General features: G+C 38.7%; 1 protein-coding gene and 1 long non-coding RNA gene across 3 annotated transcripts; both read left to right on the top strand.

The window, feature by feature from the left end:
• Positions 1-8,529: 8,529 nt before the first annotated feature.
• On the top strand, positions 8,530-15,349 carry LOC143858722 (uncharacterized). Of its 2 annotated transcripts, XR_013239012.1 has the most exons (5): positions 8,530-8,678; positions 8,799-8,895; positions 9,533-9,587; positions 10,481-10,518; positions 15,067-15,349. It is a non-coding gene; the product is annotated as an uncharacterized LOC143858722 (long non-coding RNA). The 2 variants fall into 2 exon arrangements; XR_013239011.1 differs by lacking the exon at positions 8,530-8,678 and having other exon boundaries at positions 8,696-8,895.
• A 316-nt stretch (positions 15,350-15,665) lies between these two features.
• LOC143858453 (uncharacterized) lies at positions 15,666-17,056 on the top strand. The gene is made up of 2 exons (XM_077369106.1): positions 15,666-16,996; positions 17,047-17,056. The coding sequence occupies exons 1-2, from the start codon at positions 15,666-15,668 to the stop codon at positions 17,054-17,056; spliced, it is 1,341 nt and encodes a 446-aa protein (XP_077225221.1).
• The last annotated feature ends 254 nt before the right edge of the window (positions 17,057-17,310 follow it).

The following is a 17,310-nucleotide window of genomic DNA, read 5'->3' as shown; positions in this document are numbered from 1 at the left end:
AATTGCTGACCACCTCAACTCAAGCCGGGTTGTTTTGGATTTTGAGAACCAATAGTGAGTCACCAATAATCAATTTTTAACTCACAATCGGTTCTCAAAATCCAAACAGGGACTAACAATCAACAAAGGGAAATGTTATCCGCACTACTATATTTTGATGATCACACTCCTCACTTTATTAAAGTACGGTATGGCCCGCACCATAGGATTATCCAAACCGTCCATTGTGGACTGTGGAGACTATTTCAATGTTGAAAAAGAAAAACACATATACAGAATTTCTTCAGATGGAACCCAAATTTGGGTTTCGGGTTGGGTCAGGTTGCCCGATAGCCCAACCCGACCCGATTTCCAATTTCGGTTGATTTTTCCTAACCCAACCCGATTTGCGAAAAAGCTTAACCCGACCCAACCCAAATTCGGGTTGAACCCGTCGGGTTCGGGTTCAGGTTGAACCCGACCCGCGTGGGAACATCCAAGTAATAATGATGGTTTCAAAATAGATATAGTGCTAATGTCCTCACTACCATATTTTATAATGGCACTACTCACCGTATTTTGATGATCGCACTCCTCACTTTATTAAAATGTACGGTATGGCCCGTACCATAGGATGATCCAAACCGTCCATTAGATGGGCCACAGAATTGTACAGACCACATCATAGGTTGATCTAAACTGTCCATGTGATGGAACAGAACATAAATAGGTTGTGCCTGTAAAATAATTTCCATAGGCTGATCCTAGCCCTCCAATCTATAGAGGTTCCCATAATTGTTGTTCCTCTTAAGGTGCCCAGAATTCATCAATATTTTTATAGGTGTCCTGCATTTGTAATATCAAACTTTTCGTAATTTGGCCCGCACATAGTGAATCAATAAAAGTAATTTTTTGTCATCGTCAGGGGTGCAACTTGGGTCTCAACCCGACCCAACCCGAGGAACCCATATTTTCCAACCCAACCCGATTTCCAACCTGACTGGGTTCAACCCGACCCAACCCGATTTGCAATTTCCTCACCCCGACCCAACCCGATTTCCAATTAGGGTTGGGTTGGGTCGGGTTGACCCGATTTGATATGGTACCACTTGTTGACCACCTCAACTCAAGCCGGGTTGTTTTGGATTTTGAGAAGCAATAGTGGGTCACCAATAATCAGTTTTTAACTCACAATTGGTTCTCAAAATCCAAACCAAACAGGGACTAAGAATTAACAAAGGGAAATGTTATCCGCACTACAATATTTTGATGATCACACTCCTCACTTCATTAAAGTACGGTATGGCCCGCACCATAGGATTATCCAAACCATCCATTGTGGACTGTGGAGACTATTTCAATGTTGAAAAAGAAACACACATATACAGAACTTCTTCAGATGGAACCCAAATTCAGGTTTTGGGTCGGGTTGGGTTGCCCGACAGCCCCAACCCGACACGACCCGACCTAACCCGATTTCCAATTCGGGTTGATTTTTCCTAACCCAACCCGATTTACGAAAAAGCTTAACCCGACCCAACCTAGATTCGGGTTGAACCCGACCCGCATGGGAACATCAAAGTAACAACGATGGTTTCAAAATAGATATAGTGCTGATGTCCTCACTACCTTATTTTATAATGGCACTACTCACCGTATTTTGATGATCGCACTCCTCACTTTATTAAAATGTACGGTATGGCACGTACCATATGATGATCCAAACCGTCCATTAGATGGGCCACTGCCTACATAGGTTGTGCCCCAAAAATCATTTTCATAGGTTGATTTGAACCCTCCAATCTATAGAGGGTTATAGGTTGATCCAAACTGTCCATGTGATGGAACACAACAACAATCGGTTGTGCCCGTCAAATCATTTCCATAGGTTGATCCTAGCCCTCCAATCAATATAGGCTGATCCTAGCCCTCCAATCGATAGAGGTTTCCATAATTGTTGTTCCTGTTCAGGTACCCGGAATCCATCAATATTTTGCAAGTGTCCTGCATGAGTAATATAAAGTAGTTCTTTCGTCATTGTCATATGTCTTTACCTTTTCTTGGTAGTTTTTTTCCGTAATTGTCACAGACAGGTACCCTGTGTCGATACTTTTCGTATGTAGATTATGATTTTACCCTCAAATGATTTCTCATAGAGATAGATGTCAGATATCAGCAAAGGGGTTAATGGTAAAAGAGTAATGCTGACGTGTAAATATCAGATAAAAAGAAAAGAAATCTCTTTCTTCTCTAGCTATATATATATATATATACTAGCAAAAAACCCCGTGCGATGCACGGGCCGAGAAAGAATTGTACATACCACATCATCGGTTGATCTAAACCGTCCATGTGATGGAACACAACATAAATAGGTTGTGCCCGTAAAATAATTTTCATAGGCTGATCCTAGCCCTCCAATCTATAGAGGTTTTGATAATTGTTGTTCCTCTTAAAGTACCCAGAATTCGTCAATATTTTTACAGGTGTCCTGCATTTGTAATTTCAAACTTTCCGTAATCAGTTTTTAACTCACAATCGGTTCTCAAAATCCAAACCAAACAGGGACTAACAATTAACAAAAGGAAATGTTATCCGCACTACTATATTTTGATGATCACACTCCTCACTTTATTAAAGTACGGTATGGCTCGCACCATAGGATTATCCAAACCGTCCATTGTGGATTGTGGAGACTATTTTAATGTTGAAAAAGAAAAACACATATACATAACTTCTTCATATGGAACCCAAATTCGCGTTTCGGGTCACGTCAGGTTGCCCGACAGCCCAACTCGACCTGACCCAATTTCCAATTCGGGTTGATTTTTCCCAACCCAACCGAACCCGATTTGCGAAAAAGCTTAACCCGACCCAATCCAAATTTGGGTTGAACCCAACCCGCATGGGAACATCCAAGTAACAACCATGGTTTCAAATTATATATAGTGGTAATGTCCTCACTACCATATTTTAAAATGGCACTACTCACCGTATTTTGATGATCGCACTCCTCACTTTATTAAAATGTACAGTATGGCCCGTAGCATATGATGATCCAAACCGTCCATTAGATGGGCCACTGCCTACATAGGTTGTGCCCCAAAAATAATTTTCATAGGTTGATCCAAACCCTCCGATCTATAGCGGGTTATATGTTGATCCAAACCGTCCATGTGATGGAACACAACATCAATCGGTTGTGCCCGTAAAATCATTCCCATAGGTTGATCCTAGCCCTCCAATTGATATAGGCTGATCCTAGCCCTACAATCGATAGAAGTTTCGATAATTGTTGTTCCTCTTCAGGTGCTTGGAATCCGTCAATATTTTGCAAGTGTCTTGCATGAGTAATATAAAGTAGTTCTTTCGTCATTGTCATATGTCTTTACCTCTTCTTAGTAGTTTTTTTTCGTAATTGTCATAGATAGGCACCTTGGGTAGGTACTTTTCGTATGTAGATTGCGAATTTGCCCTCAAATAATTTCTCATAGAGATAGATGTTAGATATTTGCAAAGGGGTTAATGGTAAAAGAGTAATGCTGATGTGTAAATCTCATAGAAAAAGAAAAGAAATTCCTTTTTTTCTCTAGCTATATAGTAGTAGATACTATCAAAAAACTAGATACTATCAAAAAACCCCGTGCAATGCACGGGCCGACAAATAATTGTACATACGACAACATAGGTTGATCTAAACCGTCCATGTGATGGAACACAACATAAATAGGTTGTGCCCGTAAAATAATTTCCATAGGCCGATCCTAGCCCTCCAATCTATAGAGGTTTCGATAATTGTTGTTCCTCTTAAGGTGCCCATAATTCGTCAATATTTTTGCAGGTGTTCTGCATTCGTAATATCAAACTTTCAGTAATTTGACCCGCACATAGTGAATAAGGAAAAGTAGTTCTCGATTTCCAACCCGACTAGGTTCAACCCGACCCAACCAGATTTACAATTTCCTCAACCCGACCCAACCTGATTTCCAATTCGGGTTGGGTTGGGTCGGGTTGACCCAATTTGATATGGTACCAATTGTTGACCACCTCAACTCAAGCCGGGGTTGTTTTGGATTTTGAGAACCAATAGTGAGTCACCAATAATAAGTTTTTAACTCACAATCGGTTCTCAAAATCCAAACCAAACAGGGACTAACAATTAACAAAGGGAAATGATATCCGCACAACTATATTTTGATGATCACACTCCTCACTTTAATAAAGTACGGTATGGCCCGCACCATAGGATTGTCCAAACCGTCCATTGTGGACTGTGGAGACTATTTTAGTGTTGAAAAGAAAAACACCTATACAGAACTTCTTCAGATGGAACCCAAGTTCGGGTTTTGGGTCGGGTCGGGTTGCCTGACAGCCCAACCCGACCCGATTTCCAATTCGGTTTATTTTTCCCAACCCAACCCAACCCGATTTGTGAAAAAGCTTAACCCGAACCAACCAAAATTTGGGTTGAACCCGACCCGCGTGGGAACATCCAAGTAACAACGATGGTTTCAAATTATATATAGTGCTAATGTCCTCACTACCTATTTTATAATGGCACTACTCACCATATTTTGATGATTGCACTCCTCACTTTATTAAAATGCATGGTATGGCCCTTACCATAAGATGATCCAAACCGTCCATTAGATGGGCCAGTGCCTACATAGGTTGTGCCCCAAAAATAATTTTCATAAGTTGATCTGAACCCTCCGATCTATAGCGGGTTATATGTTGATCCAAACCGTCCATGTGATGAAACACAACATCAATCGGTTGTGTCTATAAAATTATTTCCATACGTTGATCCTAGCCCTCCAATGGATATAGGCTGATCCTAGCCCTCCAATCGATAGAGGTTTCCATAATTGTTGTCCTTTTCAGGTGCCCGGAATTCGTCAATATTTTGCAAGCGTAATATAAAGTAGTTCTTTCGTCATTGTCATATGTCTTTACTTCTTCTTCGTAGTTTTTTTTCGTAATTGTCATAGACAGGTACTCTGGGTCTGTACTTTTCGTATGTAGATTAGGATTTTACCCTCAAAAAATTTCTCGTAGAGATAGATGTTAGATATCAGCAAAGGGGTTAATTGTACAGACCACATCATAGGTTGATCTAAACCGTCCATGTGATGAAACACAACATAAATAGGTTGTGCCCGTAAAATAATTTCCTTAGGCTGATCCTAGCCCTCCGATCTATAGAGGTTTCCATAATTGTTGTTCCTCTTAAGGTGTCCAGAATTCGTTAATATTTTTACGGGTGTCTTGCATTCGTAACATCAAACTTTCCGTAATTTGACCCGCACATAGTGAATAAGGAAAAGAAGTTCCCGATTTCCAACCTGACTGGGTTCAACCTGACCCAACCTAATTTGCAATTTCCTCAACCCGACCCAACCTGATTTCCAATTCGGGTTGGGTCAGGTCAGGTTGGGTCGATTTAATATGGTACCAATTGTTGACCACCTCAACTCAAGCCAGGTTGTTTTGGATTTTGAGAACCAATAGTGAGTCACAGTTTTTAACTCTCAATCGGTTCTCAAAATCCAAACCAAACAGGGACTAACAATTAACAAAGGGAAATGTTATCCGCACTACTTTATTTTGAAGATCACACTCCTCACTTTATTAAAGTACGCTATGGCCCACACCATAGGATTATCCAAACCGTCCATTGTGGACTGTGGAGACTATTTCAATGTTGAAAAAGAAAAACACATATACAGAACTTCTTCAGATGGAACCCAAATTTGGGTTTCGGGTCGGGTTGCCCTACAGCCCAACCCGACCCACTCGGCCCGATTTCCAATTCGGGTCAATTTTTCCCAATCTGATTTGCGAAAAAGCTTAACCCGACCCAACCCAAATTCGGGTTGAACCCGTCGGCTTCGAGTTGAACCCGACCCGCGTGAGTTTATTAAAATGTACGGTATGGCCCGTACCATAGGATGATCCAAACCGTCCATTAGATGGGCCACTGCCTACATAGGTTGTGCCCCAAAAATAATTTTCATAGGTTGATCCGAACCCTCCGATCTATAGCGGGTTATAGGTTAATCCAAACCGTCCATGTGATGGAACACAACATCAATCGGTTGTGCCCGTAAAATCATTTCCATAGGTTGATCCTAGCCCTCCAATCAATATAGGCTGATGCTAGCCCTCCAATCGATAGAGGTTTCCATAATTGTTGGTCCTCTTCAGGTGCCCGGAATACGTCAATAGTTTGCAAGTGTCCTGCATGAGTAATATAAAGTAGTTCTTCCATCATTGTCATATGTCTTTACCTCTTCTTGGTAGTTTTTTTTCGTAATTGTCATAGACAGGTACCCGGGTCGGTACTTTTCATATGTAGATTACGATTTTACCCTCAAATAATTTCTCATAGAGATAGATGTTATATATGAGCAAAGGGGTTAATGGTAGAAGAGTAATGCTGATGTGTAAATCTCACAGAAAAAGAAAAGAAATTCCTTTTCTCTCTAGCTATATATATATATGAGAAAACATTTCCTACACACTTGTGTAGGTAAGTTACCTACACACTAGCTTAAAATACAGTGGGGGCCCACATTGTTTGGGTGATCCAAACCATTCATTTGAATGGTCCTCACAGAGATAGGGTGTCCACAAAAAATCAGATCCATAGGATCATCCCAACCCTACGATTTGTGGAGGTAAAATGGACGTGTATAAACCCTCACAAATTAGTCCATTTTTTGCCTCCAATATATCATTTCCTACACACTTGTGTAGGTAAGTTACCTACACACTACCTTAAAATACAGTGGGGGCCCACATTGTTTGGGTGATCCAAACCATTCATTTGAATGGTCCTCACAGAGATAGGGTCTCCACAAAAAATCAGATCCATAGGATCATCCTAACCATTCAAACTATGGAGGCAAAAAATGGATTAATTTGTGAAGGTTTATACACGTCCATTTTACCTCCACAAATCGTAGGGTTGGGATGATCCTATGGATCTGATTTTTGTAGACACCCTATCTATGTGAGGGCCTTTCAAATGAATTGTTTGGATCACCCAAACAATGTGGGCCCCCCACTGTATTTTAAGGTAGTGTGTAGGTAACTTACCTACACAAGTGTGTAGGAAATGTTCTCTCTCTCTCTCTCTCTTTATATATATATATATATATATATATATATATATATATATGAAAGAGAATGGTTTCTACACACAAGTGTAGATTAGTTATCTACACACTAGCTTAAAATACAGTGGAGGGCATATTGTTTGGGTGATCCAAACCATTCATTTGATTCGGCCTCAAATAGATAGGGTGTCCACAAAAAATCAGCTCCATAGGCCCAACCCTACGATTTGTGGAGGTAAAATGAACGTGTATAAACCTTCACAAATCTGTCCATTTTTTGCCTCCACGGTTCGAAGGGTTTGGATGATCCTATGGAGCTGATTTTTTGTGGACACCCTATCTATATGAGGGCCAATCAAATGAATGGTTTGGATCACCCAAACAATGTGGGCCTCCACTGTATTTTACGCTAGTGTGTAGATAACTTATCTACACTTGTGTGTACAAACTGTTCTTTCTCTCTCTCTCTCTCTCTCTCTCTATATATATATATATATATATATATATATATATATATATATATATATATATATATATATATATGAGAAAAGTGTTGGTGCGCTTAAGTGATTATAACACCTCCCATTGCTATATATATATGAGAAAAGTGTTGAGTGCACCATTTTTTGTGCGCTTAAGTGGTTATAATGCCTCCCATTGGTTCGCTTAAACGGGACCCAAACATTTAAACGAATGGGAGGCGTTATAACCACTTAAGCTCACCAAAAAAAGGTCTCTCTCTCTCTCTCTCTCTCTCTCTCTATATATATATATATATATATATATATATATATATATATAACAGTGTGCGGTCGAGGGCCTAAACACATGGGTCCCACACTTTTTGTAGTGATCAAAACCATTCATTTGCAAGGCCCTATCATAGATAGGGTGTGTACAAAAAATCAGCTCCATTGGATCATCCTAACCTCTCCAAAAGTGGAGGGCAAAAATGGGCAGATTTGTGGCAAACGGTGTCTGTCCATTTTGCCCTCCACTTTTGGATGGGTTAGGATGATCCTATGGAGCTGATTTTTTGTACACACCCTATTTATGATGGGGTCTTGCAAATGAATACTTTGGGCCATCATAACAATGTGGGCCCACATGAGTTTTTGGCCCTCGACCGCACCTAAGCTTGGTGCGGTCGAGCGCACACTCTTATTCCTCTCTCTCTCTCTCTATATATATATATATATATATATATCTATATATATTATAGCAGAAGAGAAATTAGAGATTTTTTTGAATATTTCCAAAATTCTATGAGATTTACACGTCCATGTCTCATTTATTTACCATAAGGCCCTTTAATATGATAGTTTATCTCATCTAATATCCCTACAGTCAAGGGTAAAATGGTGACCATAAGGCCCTTTATAGTTTATCTCCCGTTTTCCCACCTTTTTCCCACCTACTGCAAATATTCCCACCTACCACAGATATTCAGCAGAAGACAAAAGGAAATGAGATATACACGTCCATGTTGATTTCCACCTACCACAGATATTCAGCAGAAGACAAAAGGAAATGAGATATACACGTCCAAAATGCTACAGATATTCCCACCTACTACACGTATGAGATATACACACGTCCATTTTGGGTTTTGCATTTAATCAGGGTATTGAGTTTGGGTTTTGTATATAGTGTTTTGGGTTTTTGAAAATATATTTACTCCCTCAATTTTTATTGCAGGTGGAGTGAAAAAGATGAGAGAGAGAGAGGACCACAGGAGGAAGATGACCTGGCTTTTGTGGATGTGAGCTAGAAGAAGCTCAAGTTCTTTTTCCAGGTTTTCTTTCTCCCTCTCTTTTCTTTCTCCCTCTCTGTTCATCATTTCGGTTAGGATTTTTTCCATTGAATCAATCCATGGTAATTAATAAAAACAGAATTTTAGGTTTTTTAGCATCTACAAATGGAATCAACTTTTGATATTATTATTTGCTCTTTTTCAATTTGGGCCCAATTTGTTTTGGATTTTGAGAACCGATTATGAGTCCAAACCAGATTGTTTGAATCTAATTTATGTTTAATTTTGTGTCAAATAATCAGTTCTGGACTCCCAATCAGTTCTCAAATAGGATCCCTAATCATTTCTCAAAATCCAAAGGCCGTTTATTTTGGATTTTAAGAATCAATTTTGAGTCCAAAACTGATTCTTGGACTCAAAATTAAAGGCAGTTTTCAATATAGTAATCAGTTATGTACTGACAAACATAAATTTTATGAAAAGTGTACAACACATGTATGAAGTTTATCTTTCATCCTTATTTATATGGAGTACAACTGAAACTTTCAAAATGTTTAACCTAAGTATTAAAATCTAATACAAAATGGCTTACTATCTAAACCCTATTTTATGTTTATTGAATTTTATAAATCCTACTTCAAATCAACCATCATCACACTTGACGCTCAAACACTTTCAGAGTTTTGAAGATGAAGAGTTGTGCCGGGGTTGTAAAGGAGGTCGCGGATCTGTTGGTATTTATGTTCCTCCTTTTTTTCTTTAACTCATATTCTTGGATTCTATATTGTATTTGGAATGCATTATATCTGTTGGCTGTCTTTTGATGTATATGCTCATTAGCACAAGTTAAGCTGTTGTATGTTCATCTTTACATTTTTTCCCTTATTTTAAAAAGGATATTTGATTATTTTGAAAATTTTAGCGAAACACAATGCCGTTACCACAGGTTTAGCTTCTTTTCTTCATAATTGGCATAAGTTTAATTTCAAGGCTCTGTTCTTCAATGGTCAAGGCTTTGTTCTTCAACCCAGAGGTCGGAGGTTTAATCGCAGCTTACCTACCAAAAAAAAGTATAATGTTTTTACTGCTTACTGTGATCTGCAAACAAATTTTGCTACTTGAATCTTTTAATTGATTCTATAAATTAAATCTTTTAATTGAATCTTTTTTGTCATTCATTTTTCCCAAATAAATTTTCTAAGAAGATTATAATTATGATCGTGTTTTGTACTGTAGCCTATTAGATAGCCCTTTGCATTTTAAAAAGGGAATACGTAATTTAAGAAGAATCCATTCATTTACTTTTCAGTAGTTGTCTGACCAGAAAAGTTTAATGGTATCTTTGGATGCATCCTACAAATTTTTTGCTTTCATCTTATATATGCACACAGTTAGAAGTTAAATCTGATGATTTGCTAATGATGGTTACAATTGTTTTAGAAATGATTAATAGTGGCTTCTCAAGAGGCCTTCAGAGAGTAGAAAACCATGAACAATTATTTCTTCTTTTTCTTTTTATTGCTTTAATAGTGGATCAATGTTATGAGGTAATATATGTCTGTTTGATATTTTCCTGGGTTGATTTCCCCAAATTGATCTGTTTTATTTTTTCCTGGGCTGATTTCAGGATTTAGTTGAAGTTTCTCTTATTCAAGTCAATAATTGGTAAGTGGCTTGGTTTTAATTTGATACCATTGATTTAATAGGTTATGATCTCTGGAAATCTTTTCAAGGGATAGCATAGCAGAAATTTCTGCAAATAAAACACGCCTCCCACATAATTCAATAATCTTCATTTCCATTTCTCTTTGCTGATATGATAATTTGATTCGATCTTTGCTTATGTTTTTGTTACAAATTTGTGAATTTTTTTTGTAATGTCAAACTCGATCAACCTATGACGTGGTCCGTACAGTTCTTTGTCGGCCCGTGCATCGCACGGGGATTTTTACTAGTATATATATATATATATATATATATATATATATATATATATATATAGAGGAAAGTGTCTCTAGTCTCTCCTCTAGATAAGCTTATCTACTCCTCCCTTTAAAAAAACACAGTGGGCCCACGCTGTTTGGATGATCCAAAGCATTCATTTGATAGGTCCTAACATAGATAGGGTGTGCCCAAAAAATCAGCACCAAAGGGTCATCCTAGAACTTTGTTTTGTGGTGCCTAGAATGGAGACGGTGTGCCCAACAAAATGAAGTTCTAGGATGACCCTTTGGTGCTGATTTTTTGGGCACACCCTATCTATGTTAGGACCTATCAAATGAATGCTTTGGATCATCCAAACAGCGTGGGCCCACTGTGTTTTTTTAAAAGGAGGAGGGGAGAGACTAGAGACACTTTTCTCATATATATATATATATATATATATATATATATATATATGTATGAGAACATTTCCTACACACTTGTGTAGGTAAGTTACCTACACACTACCTTAAAATACAGTGGGGGCCCACATTGTTTGGGTGATCCAAACAATTCATTTGAATGATCCTCACATAAATAGGGTGTCCACAAAAAATCAGATCCATAAGATCATCCCAACCCTACGATTTGTGGAGGTAAAATGGACGTGTATAAACCTTCACAAATTAGTCCATTCTTTGCCTCCATAGTTTGAATGGTTAGGATGATCCTATGGATCTGATTTTTTGTGGACACCCTATCTATGTGAGGACCATTCAAATGAATGGTTTGGATCACCCAAACAAGGTGGGCCCCCACTGTATTTTAAGGTAGTGTGTAGGTAACTTACCTACACAAGTGTGTAGGAAATGTTCTCTCTCTCTCTCTCTCTCTCTCTCTATATATATATATATATATATATATATATATATATATATATATATATATATATATATATATATATATATATATGTAGTGTTGGTGAGCTTAAGCTCACCAAACTGATGGTGAGCTTAAGCGCCCAATCACATTGGGGCCTACTTTGTTAGGATGATCCAAAGCATTAATTTGAAAGGCCCTTACATAGATGGGGTGTGTACCAAAAATCACCTCCATAGGATCATCCTAACCCATCCATTTGTGGAGGTCAAAATGGACAGACATTATTTGTCCACAAATCTGCCCATTTTTGTCCTCAACAAATGGAGGGGTTAGGATGATCCTATGGAGCTGATTTTTGGTACACACCCTATCTATGATAGGGCCTTGTAAATGAATGGTTTGGATCACCACAGAAAATGTGGAACCCATGTGATTGGAGTGCTTAAGCTCACCATAAGTTTGGTTAAGCTCACCAAACTTATAGTGAGCTTAAGCGCCTAATCACATTGGGGCCTACTTTGTTAGGATGATCCAAAGCATTCATTTGAATGGCCCTTACATAGATGGGGTGTGTACCAAAAATCAGCTCCATAGGATCATCCTAACCCATCCATTTGTGGAGGTCAAAATGGACAGACATTATTTGTCCACAAATCTGCCCATTTTTGTCCTCCACAAATGGAGGGGTTAGGATGATCCTGTAGAGCTGATTTTTGGTACACACCCTATCTATGATAGGGCCTTGCAAATGAATGGTTTGGATCACCACAAAAAGTATGGGACCCATGTGATTGGGGCGCTTAAGCTCACCATAAGTTTGGTGAGCTTAAGCTCACCAACACTTTCCTCATATATATATATATATATATATATATATATATATATATATATATATATATATATATATATATATATATAGAGAGAGAGAGAGAGAGAGAGAGAGAGAGAGAGAGAGAGAGAGAAGTGGGCTGCGTGGAAACACAAGCATAGTAAAAACCATTCTTCCTGCATTTAGAAATTCTTTGCTCCTCTTTTTCAAGAGCTGCTAGGAAAACCGGAATTCGTTTTAAGACTTGTGCAAACCGACAAGAAAGGGTGTTATGATCGACATGGTTGAATTCCACTTCCAACAATATAACCCAAATACACCTATTCTATGGATAAATTTACGAGATATTAACTACCAATTGGAATTGTTTCCCTGGTAAGTTTTCCAAATTTTATCTTCGGAACACAACGATTTTAGAATGTGGAAGAAATTAATTCTCACCACTTATTTCATTGGAGAAATACCCGAAGATTGTGACTTGACGCTTAGACTCGCTCAGTCCCCCATCCACCAACGTCCTTCCCATTTCTCTAGCCATTTTTTCCCGGGCGTTGATATTCCACACCCCTAAACGGATAAATGTTGGTATTCGTTGGCTTTATCTCCCTTTTTTATGTTGATTCTGTTTTATATTTTATTTAGTTGGTAGAATCCTATTGGATAGTTTATTTTATTATATGTGTTTAGAAGAGTTTGACTGATCTAGGACTCTAGTTTGGTTAGACTATTTGGGCTGTATTGCACGTTTTTGCAGAAATACAAAAATATTAGTATTTTGAGTATTTCCTCTTTAAAAGAAAGCCATTTTCTGATTTCTTTTGTGAGGGGATTTTATCACAGAAAAAGTTAAAGGGGGGATTTTATCCGTCAAAGGGGGGAAAATATCATTCCCCTACATTTTAGAGGGGAAAGCTAAAAGCAGGGGAGGAGCCAAGAAATAAATAAAACCATTGAACAGGGAAGTTGCTAGATTTTGAGACCTTGCATCCATGGCTGATAAAAAATTTGGGTTGACGCTTATAGTTGACAAGGAGAAGAATTGCGTCGTCTTTGCCGAATCGGATAAAGATTTCGTGAATATTCTGTTAAGTTTCCTAACTATGCCAATAGGAACAGTCATTAGACTCGCCAACAAGCAATCTAGAATTGGATGCATGGATACATTATATGAGAGCGTAGAGAATATGGACGTCCAATATCTACAGACAGAGGCATGTAAGAGCATGTTGCTTCGTCCAAGAAGCGTGTCACGCCCTAAACCCCACCTTGGGCATAGGACATGACAGCGCCGTATACCTGCAAAACAAGCTCTACAAGTATACAAGGCTAGCATAAAATATCAGATCCAAGCATAAAAATAAGCTATACTTAAAGAAATTTAGCAATATCTGTAACAACCCTCAAAAAAAAAAAAAAAAAAAAAAAAAAAAAAAAAAAAAAAAAAAACTCGGAATTCCGAGAATAATTCTCGGAACTCCGAGAACTACTGGAGAGATCTCGGAACTCCGAGAAAATCACCTCGGAATTCCGAGAAATCGGACAGTAGTTTTGGAATCCGGTTCTCGGAACTCCGAGAGCATTTCTCGGAACTCCGAGAATTCTCGGAACTCCGAGAAAATGCCTCGGAACTCCGAGAACGTCGCGGATTGAGAATCCGAGAGTTTCCAAACTCTCTATGAAGTGCCGATTTCCATCCTTTTTTGGTAAGTTAACACCCAAACAAACCCTAGAAAGATTCATGACCATATATATACACTATCTTAACCTAATGTTCTTCATAAATCAAAACCCTAAAACCTAAGGAGAATAAGAAAAGGAGAATTCAAGGAAAGGGAGAAGAAGGAAGGGCTTTCAACTCCAAGATCCATCAAGCTTCATTCAATTCTCTCCATTCAAGTAATCAATCACATCAATCAAACCAATCCATTCAAAAGCAAAGGCAAGATTTCGGATTATGTTTTGTAATCTACACTATAACTAGAGTTCTTGAAAATTTAGATAAAACCTCTTATGTTTTTGTTTCTTGATTCTTGAATCCAATTCATGGCTTTCATTGAAAACCCACAACCCTATGATGGAGATGATTTAAAGGCCATAGTTTCTTATACCCTTGATACCATTTCCCTCGTACCCAAAAAGGGGCGAGAAGGTCAAAAGAACTACGTGAACTCCTCGTACAAAAACAGTGCGAAAGGTATCTTCGTACAAAAACAGTTCGAAGGTTATAATTCTACATGGGTATCATTGTGTATAGAAATTAATGGGGAAGGAAAGGGAAGAGCATAGTCTCTAAACGAATTTAGAACCTTAGATTCTAATGACTAGAGCAATAGCTTCTAATGAACAATCATATTTAACAAGGAGTCCTATTTTGCAAATTCAAAGGTGTTATTAGAAAAACCTCTATATTATTGCTTATTGTTGCACCAAATACCATGTCTTTCTTGATATGCTAAATTTCTTTGATATGCCTCTAATATGAGATGATTATATCTTTACATCTTCAATTGCCTAAGTTAAGTTTTATTACTCTGCATAACCGTTATTCTTGCATCCTGACCTTTAAAACTTTTCAACAGACTTTAATGGCGAAAATCCAGAAAACCAGCAAATCGATCAAAACGAAGGAGCATTTGCTGATGAGATGACCTAGGCAATGGGATGGGGAGAGATGGCATAGTTTAGGCAGTTATTTATTTCTTTTAGTTTTCTTTCCAAAGTCCTTTGGGGCATGGATATTTAATTTGGCAAATTTGTGGAGTTATTATTGAAAGTATTGGAATAAAATTCTCTTCCCTTATTTTTGTCTCTATTTCATTAAATAAAAGATTTGTTTTTAACTAAGACTTCCGCTGTATGAAAGAATGAATGTGTTTTGTGCCTCTTTTATTTTTTTGAGAGGCGTAGCAATCCGGATTTTTGGGGCTCGTTTGCTCTGTTTTATAAAGAGCTAGGCTCAGAATTGCCTCAAAATTTAGCCTGAGAATCCGGGTCGTTACAGAGGTGGTATCAGAGCCTATCTAGGTTAGTCAGTGAGGAACCTAGTACGAGTCTGGGTATATGTCTAAGGTTGGGTAGTTGAACCTAATTAACTAAAGTACAACCTAAGTTTACAGGAGTGGGAGACCCTTTGGTTGCAGACCACTGGATTTTGGAAGTGGAAGGAATTTTTGAAGTGATGGAGTGCAGTGATATTCAGAAAATCCGTTTGGCTACCTTTTTACTAAAGGACCAAGCAGGAGTGTGGTGGAGATCCTTACTGCAAAATTATCCTTATGCTAAGAATGAGACGTGGACCGAATTCAAAGTACGGTTCAACAACCAATTCTTTCCTAACCATGTTAAGAGGGAATTGGCATCTCAGTTTGCGTCTCTGAAGCAGGGATCTTTGACTGTGGCTCAGTATGGAGCCAAGTTTAGGCAGTTGTCGAGGTATGCACCTGGCTATGCCTCTACAGAGGAGGATAAAGTTTCGAAGTTTGTTGACAACCTTCGCCCATCTCTTATGGCGAAAGTTGTTCTTCATGAACCTCAGACTTTGGTAGAAGCTTGCGCGAAAGCCGAGATGACTGAGCGTAGTGAGAAAGTGATTATGGCCGCCAGAATGCCGCCATCAGGGAGCAGGAATCAAGTGCCGCCGCCTAAGAGACAGAGAATGGAAGATGGAGTTCCTGCAAGGGTTCCTTGTGCTATTTGCGGAAAATTTCATGCTGGAAGGTGTTGGAAGACGATGAATGTCTGCCACAACTGTGGAGACCCGAGTCACAAGATTTTGGAGTGTCCTAAGCCTACATTTAGGGACATGAGACCTCAAAGGCAGCAGCAGAATTTTCAGCCAGCAATGAATCAGGGGAACCGAATTAATAATAATCAGCTGCAGCAGAAACCCCCAGCGCAGCAGCAGCAGCAGAATCAGTGGAAAGGGTATCAGAATCGCCAGCAGAATCCGGAGAAGAGTGCATCTCAAGCACCTGTCAACCGAGTCTATGCGCTTAATCAACAAGACGCTGATGCCTCCGACGCAGTCATTGAAGGTCAGCTTTTTGTTAATAATACATCTGTGCATATTCTTGTAGATTCTGGCTCTACCTTGTCATTCATATCGCCAATTTTTGCGAAGGAACTGAATTTGACCCCTATTACTCTAAATTTCCCTTTGAGAATTATTACTCCTTTAGGAGATGATGTAATTACAAATTTAGTGTGTAAGGGATGTATTATAAAGATAGGTGGTAGAGAGCTTTTGGCTGATTTAGTGCTATTGGAGATGAACGATTTTAGAGTTATCCTTGGTATGGATTGGCTAGCAGCTTATCATGCTAATGTGGATTGCTTTCATAAAATCGTGAAATTTGCAATTCCTGGAGAAGAAGAAATCGTTTTTGAGGGAGTGAAGCGCCCTATGAAGAAGATTAAAGTAATTGCAGCTGTGAAAGCTCAGAAGTTGATCAATAAAGGATGTGAATGCTTTCTGGCTTTCATGGAGAAGGAAGAAGTCGGTATTGAGTTGTCTGTTTCAGACATCCCTGTGGTGAGGGAGTTTCTGGATGTCTTTCCAGACGACTTTGAATTACCTCCCCACCGAGAGATCGACTTTACTATCGATCTTGTGCCAGGGACCGAGCCTATTTCTAAAACACCTTACAGAATGGCCCCGGCTGAATTGAAAGAATTGAAGGAGCAGTTATCAGAATTGTTGGAGAAGGGATTTATTAGACCCAGTTCATCCCCATGGGGAGCTCCTGTGCTATTTGTAAAGAAGAAGGATGGTAGTCTTCGCTTGTGCATTGACTACAGGCAGTTGAATAAGGTGACTATCAAGA

This window comes from Tasmannia lanceolata, unplaced genomic scaffold (genome assembly GCF_043159265.1).
Source record: "Tasmannia lanceolata isolate RefF3 unplaced genomic scaffold, GAP_Taslan_0.1 ptg000026l, whole genome shotgun sequence".
Taxonomy (NCBI): domain Eukaryota; kingdom Viridiplantae; phylum Streptophyta; class Magnoliopsida; order Canellales; family Winteraceae; genus Tasmannia; species Tasmannia lanceolata.
This window is presented reverse-complemented; position numbering and strand designations above follow the sequence as displayed.

Coding starts and splice junctions, on each gene's coding strand:
- LOC143858453 (XM_077369106.1), top strand. CDS start 15,666: ATGGAGTGCAGTGATATTCAGAAAATCCGTTTGGCTACCTTTTTACTA.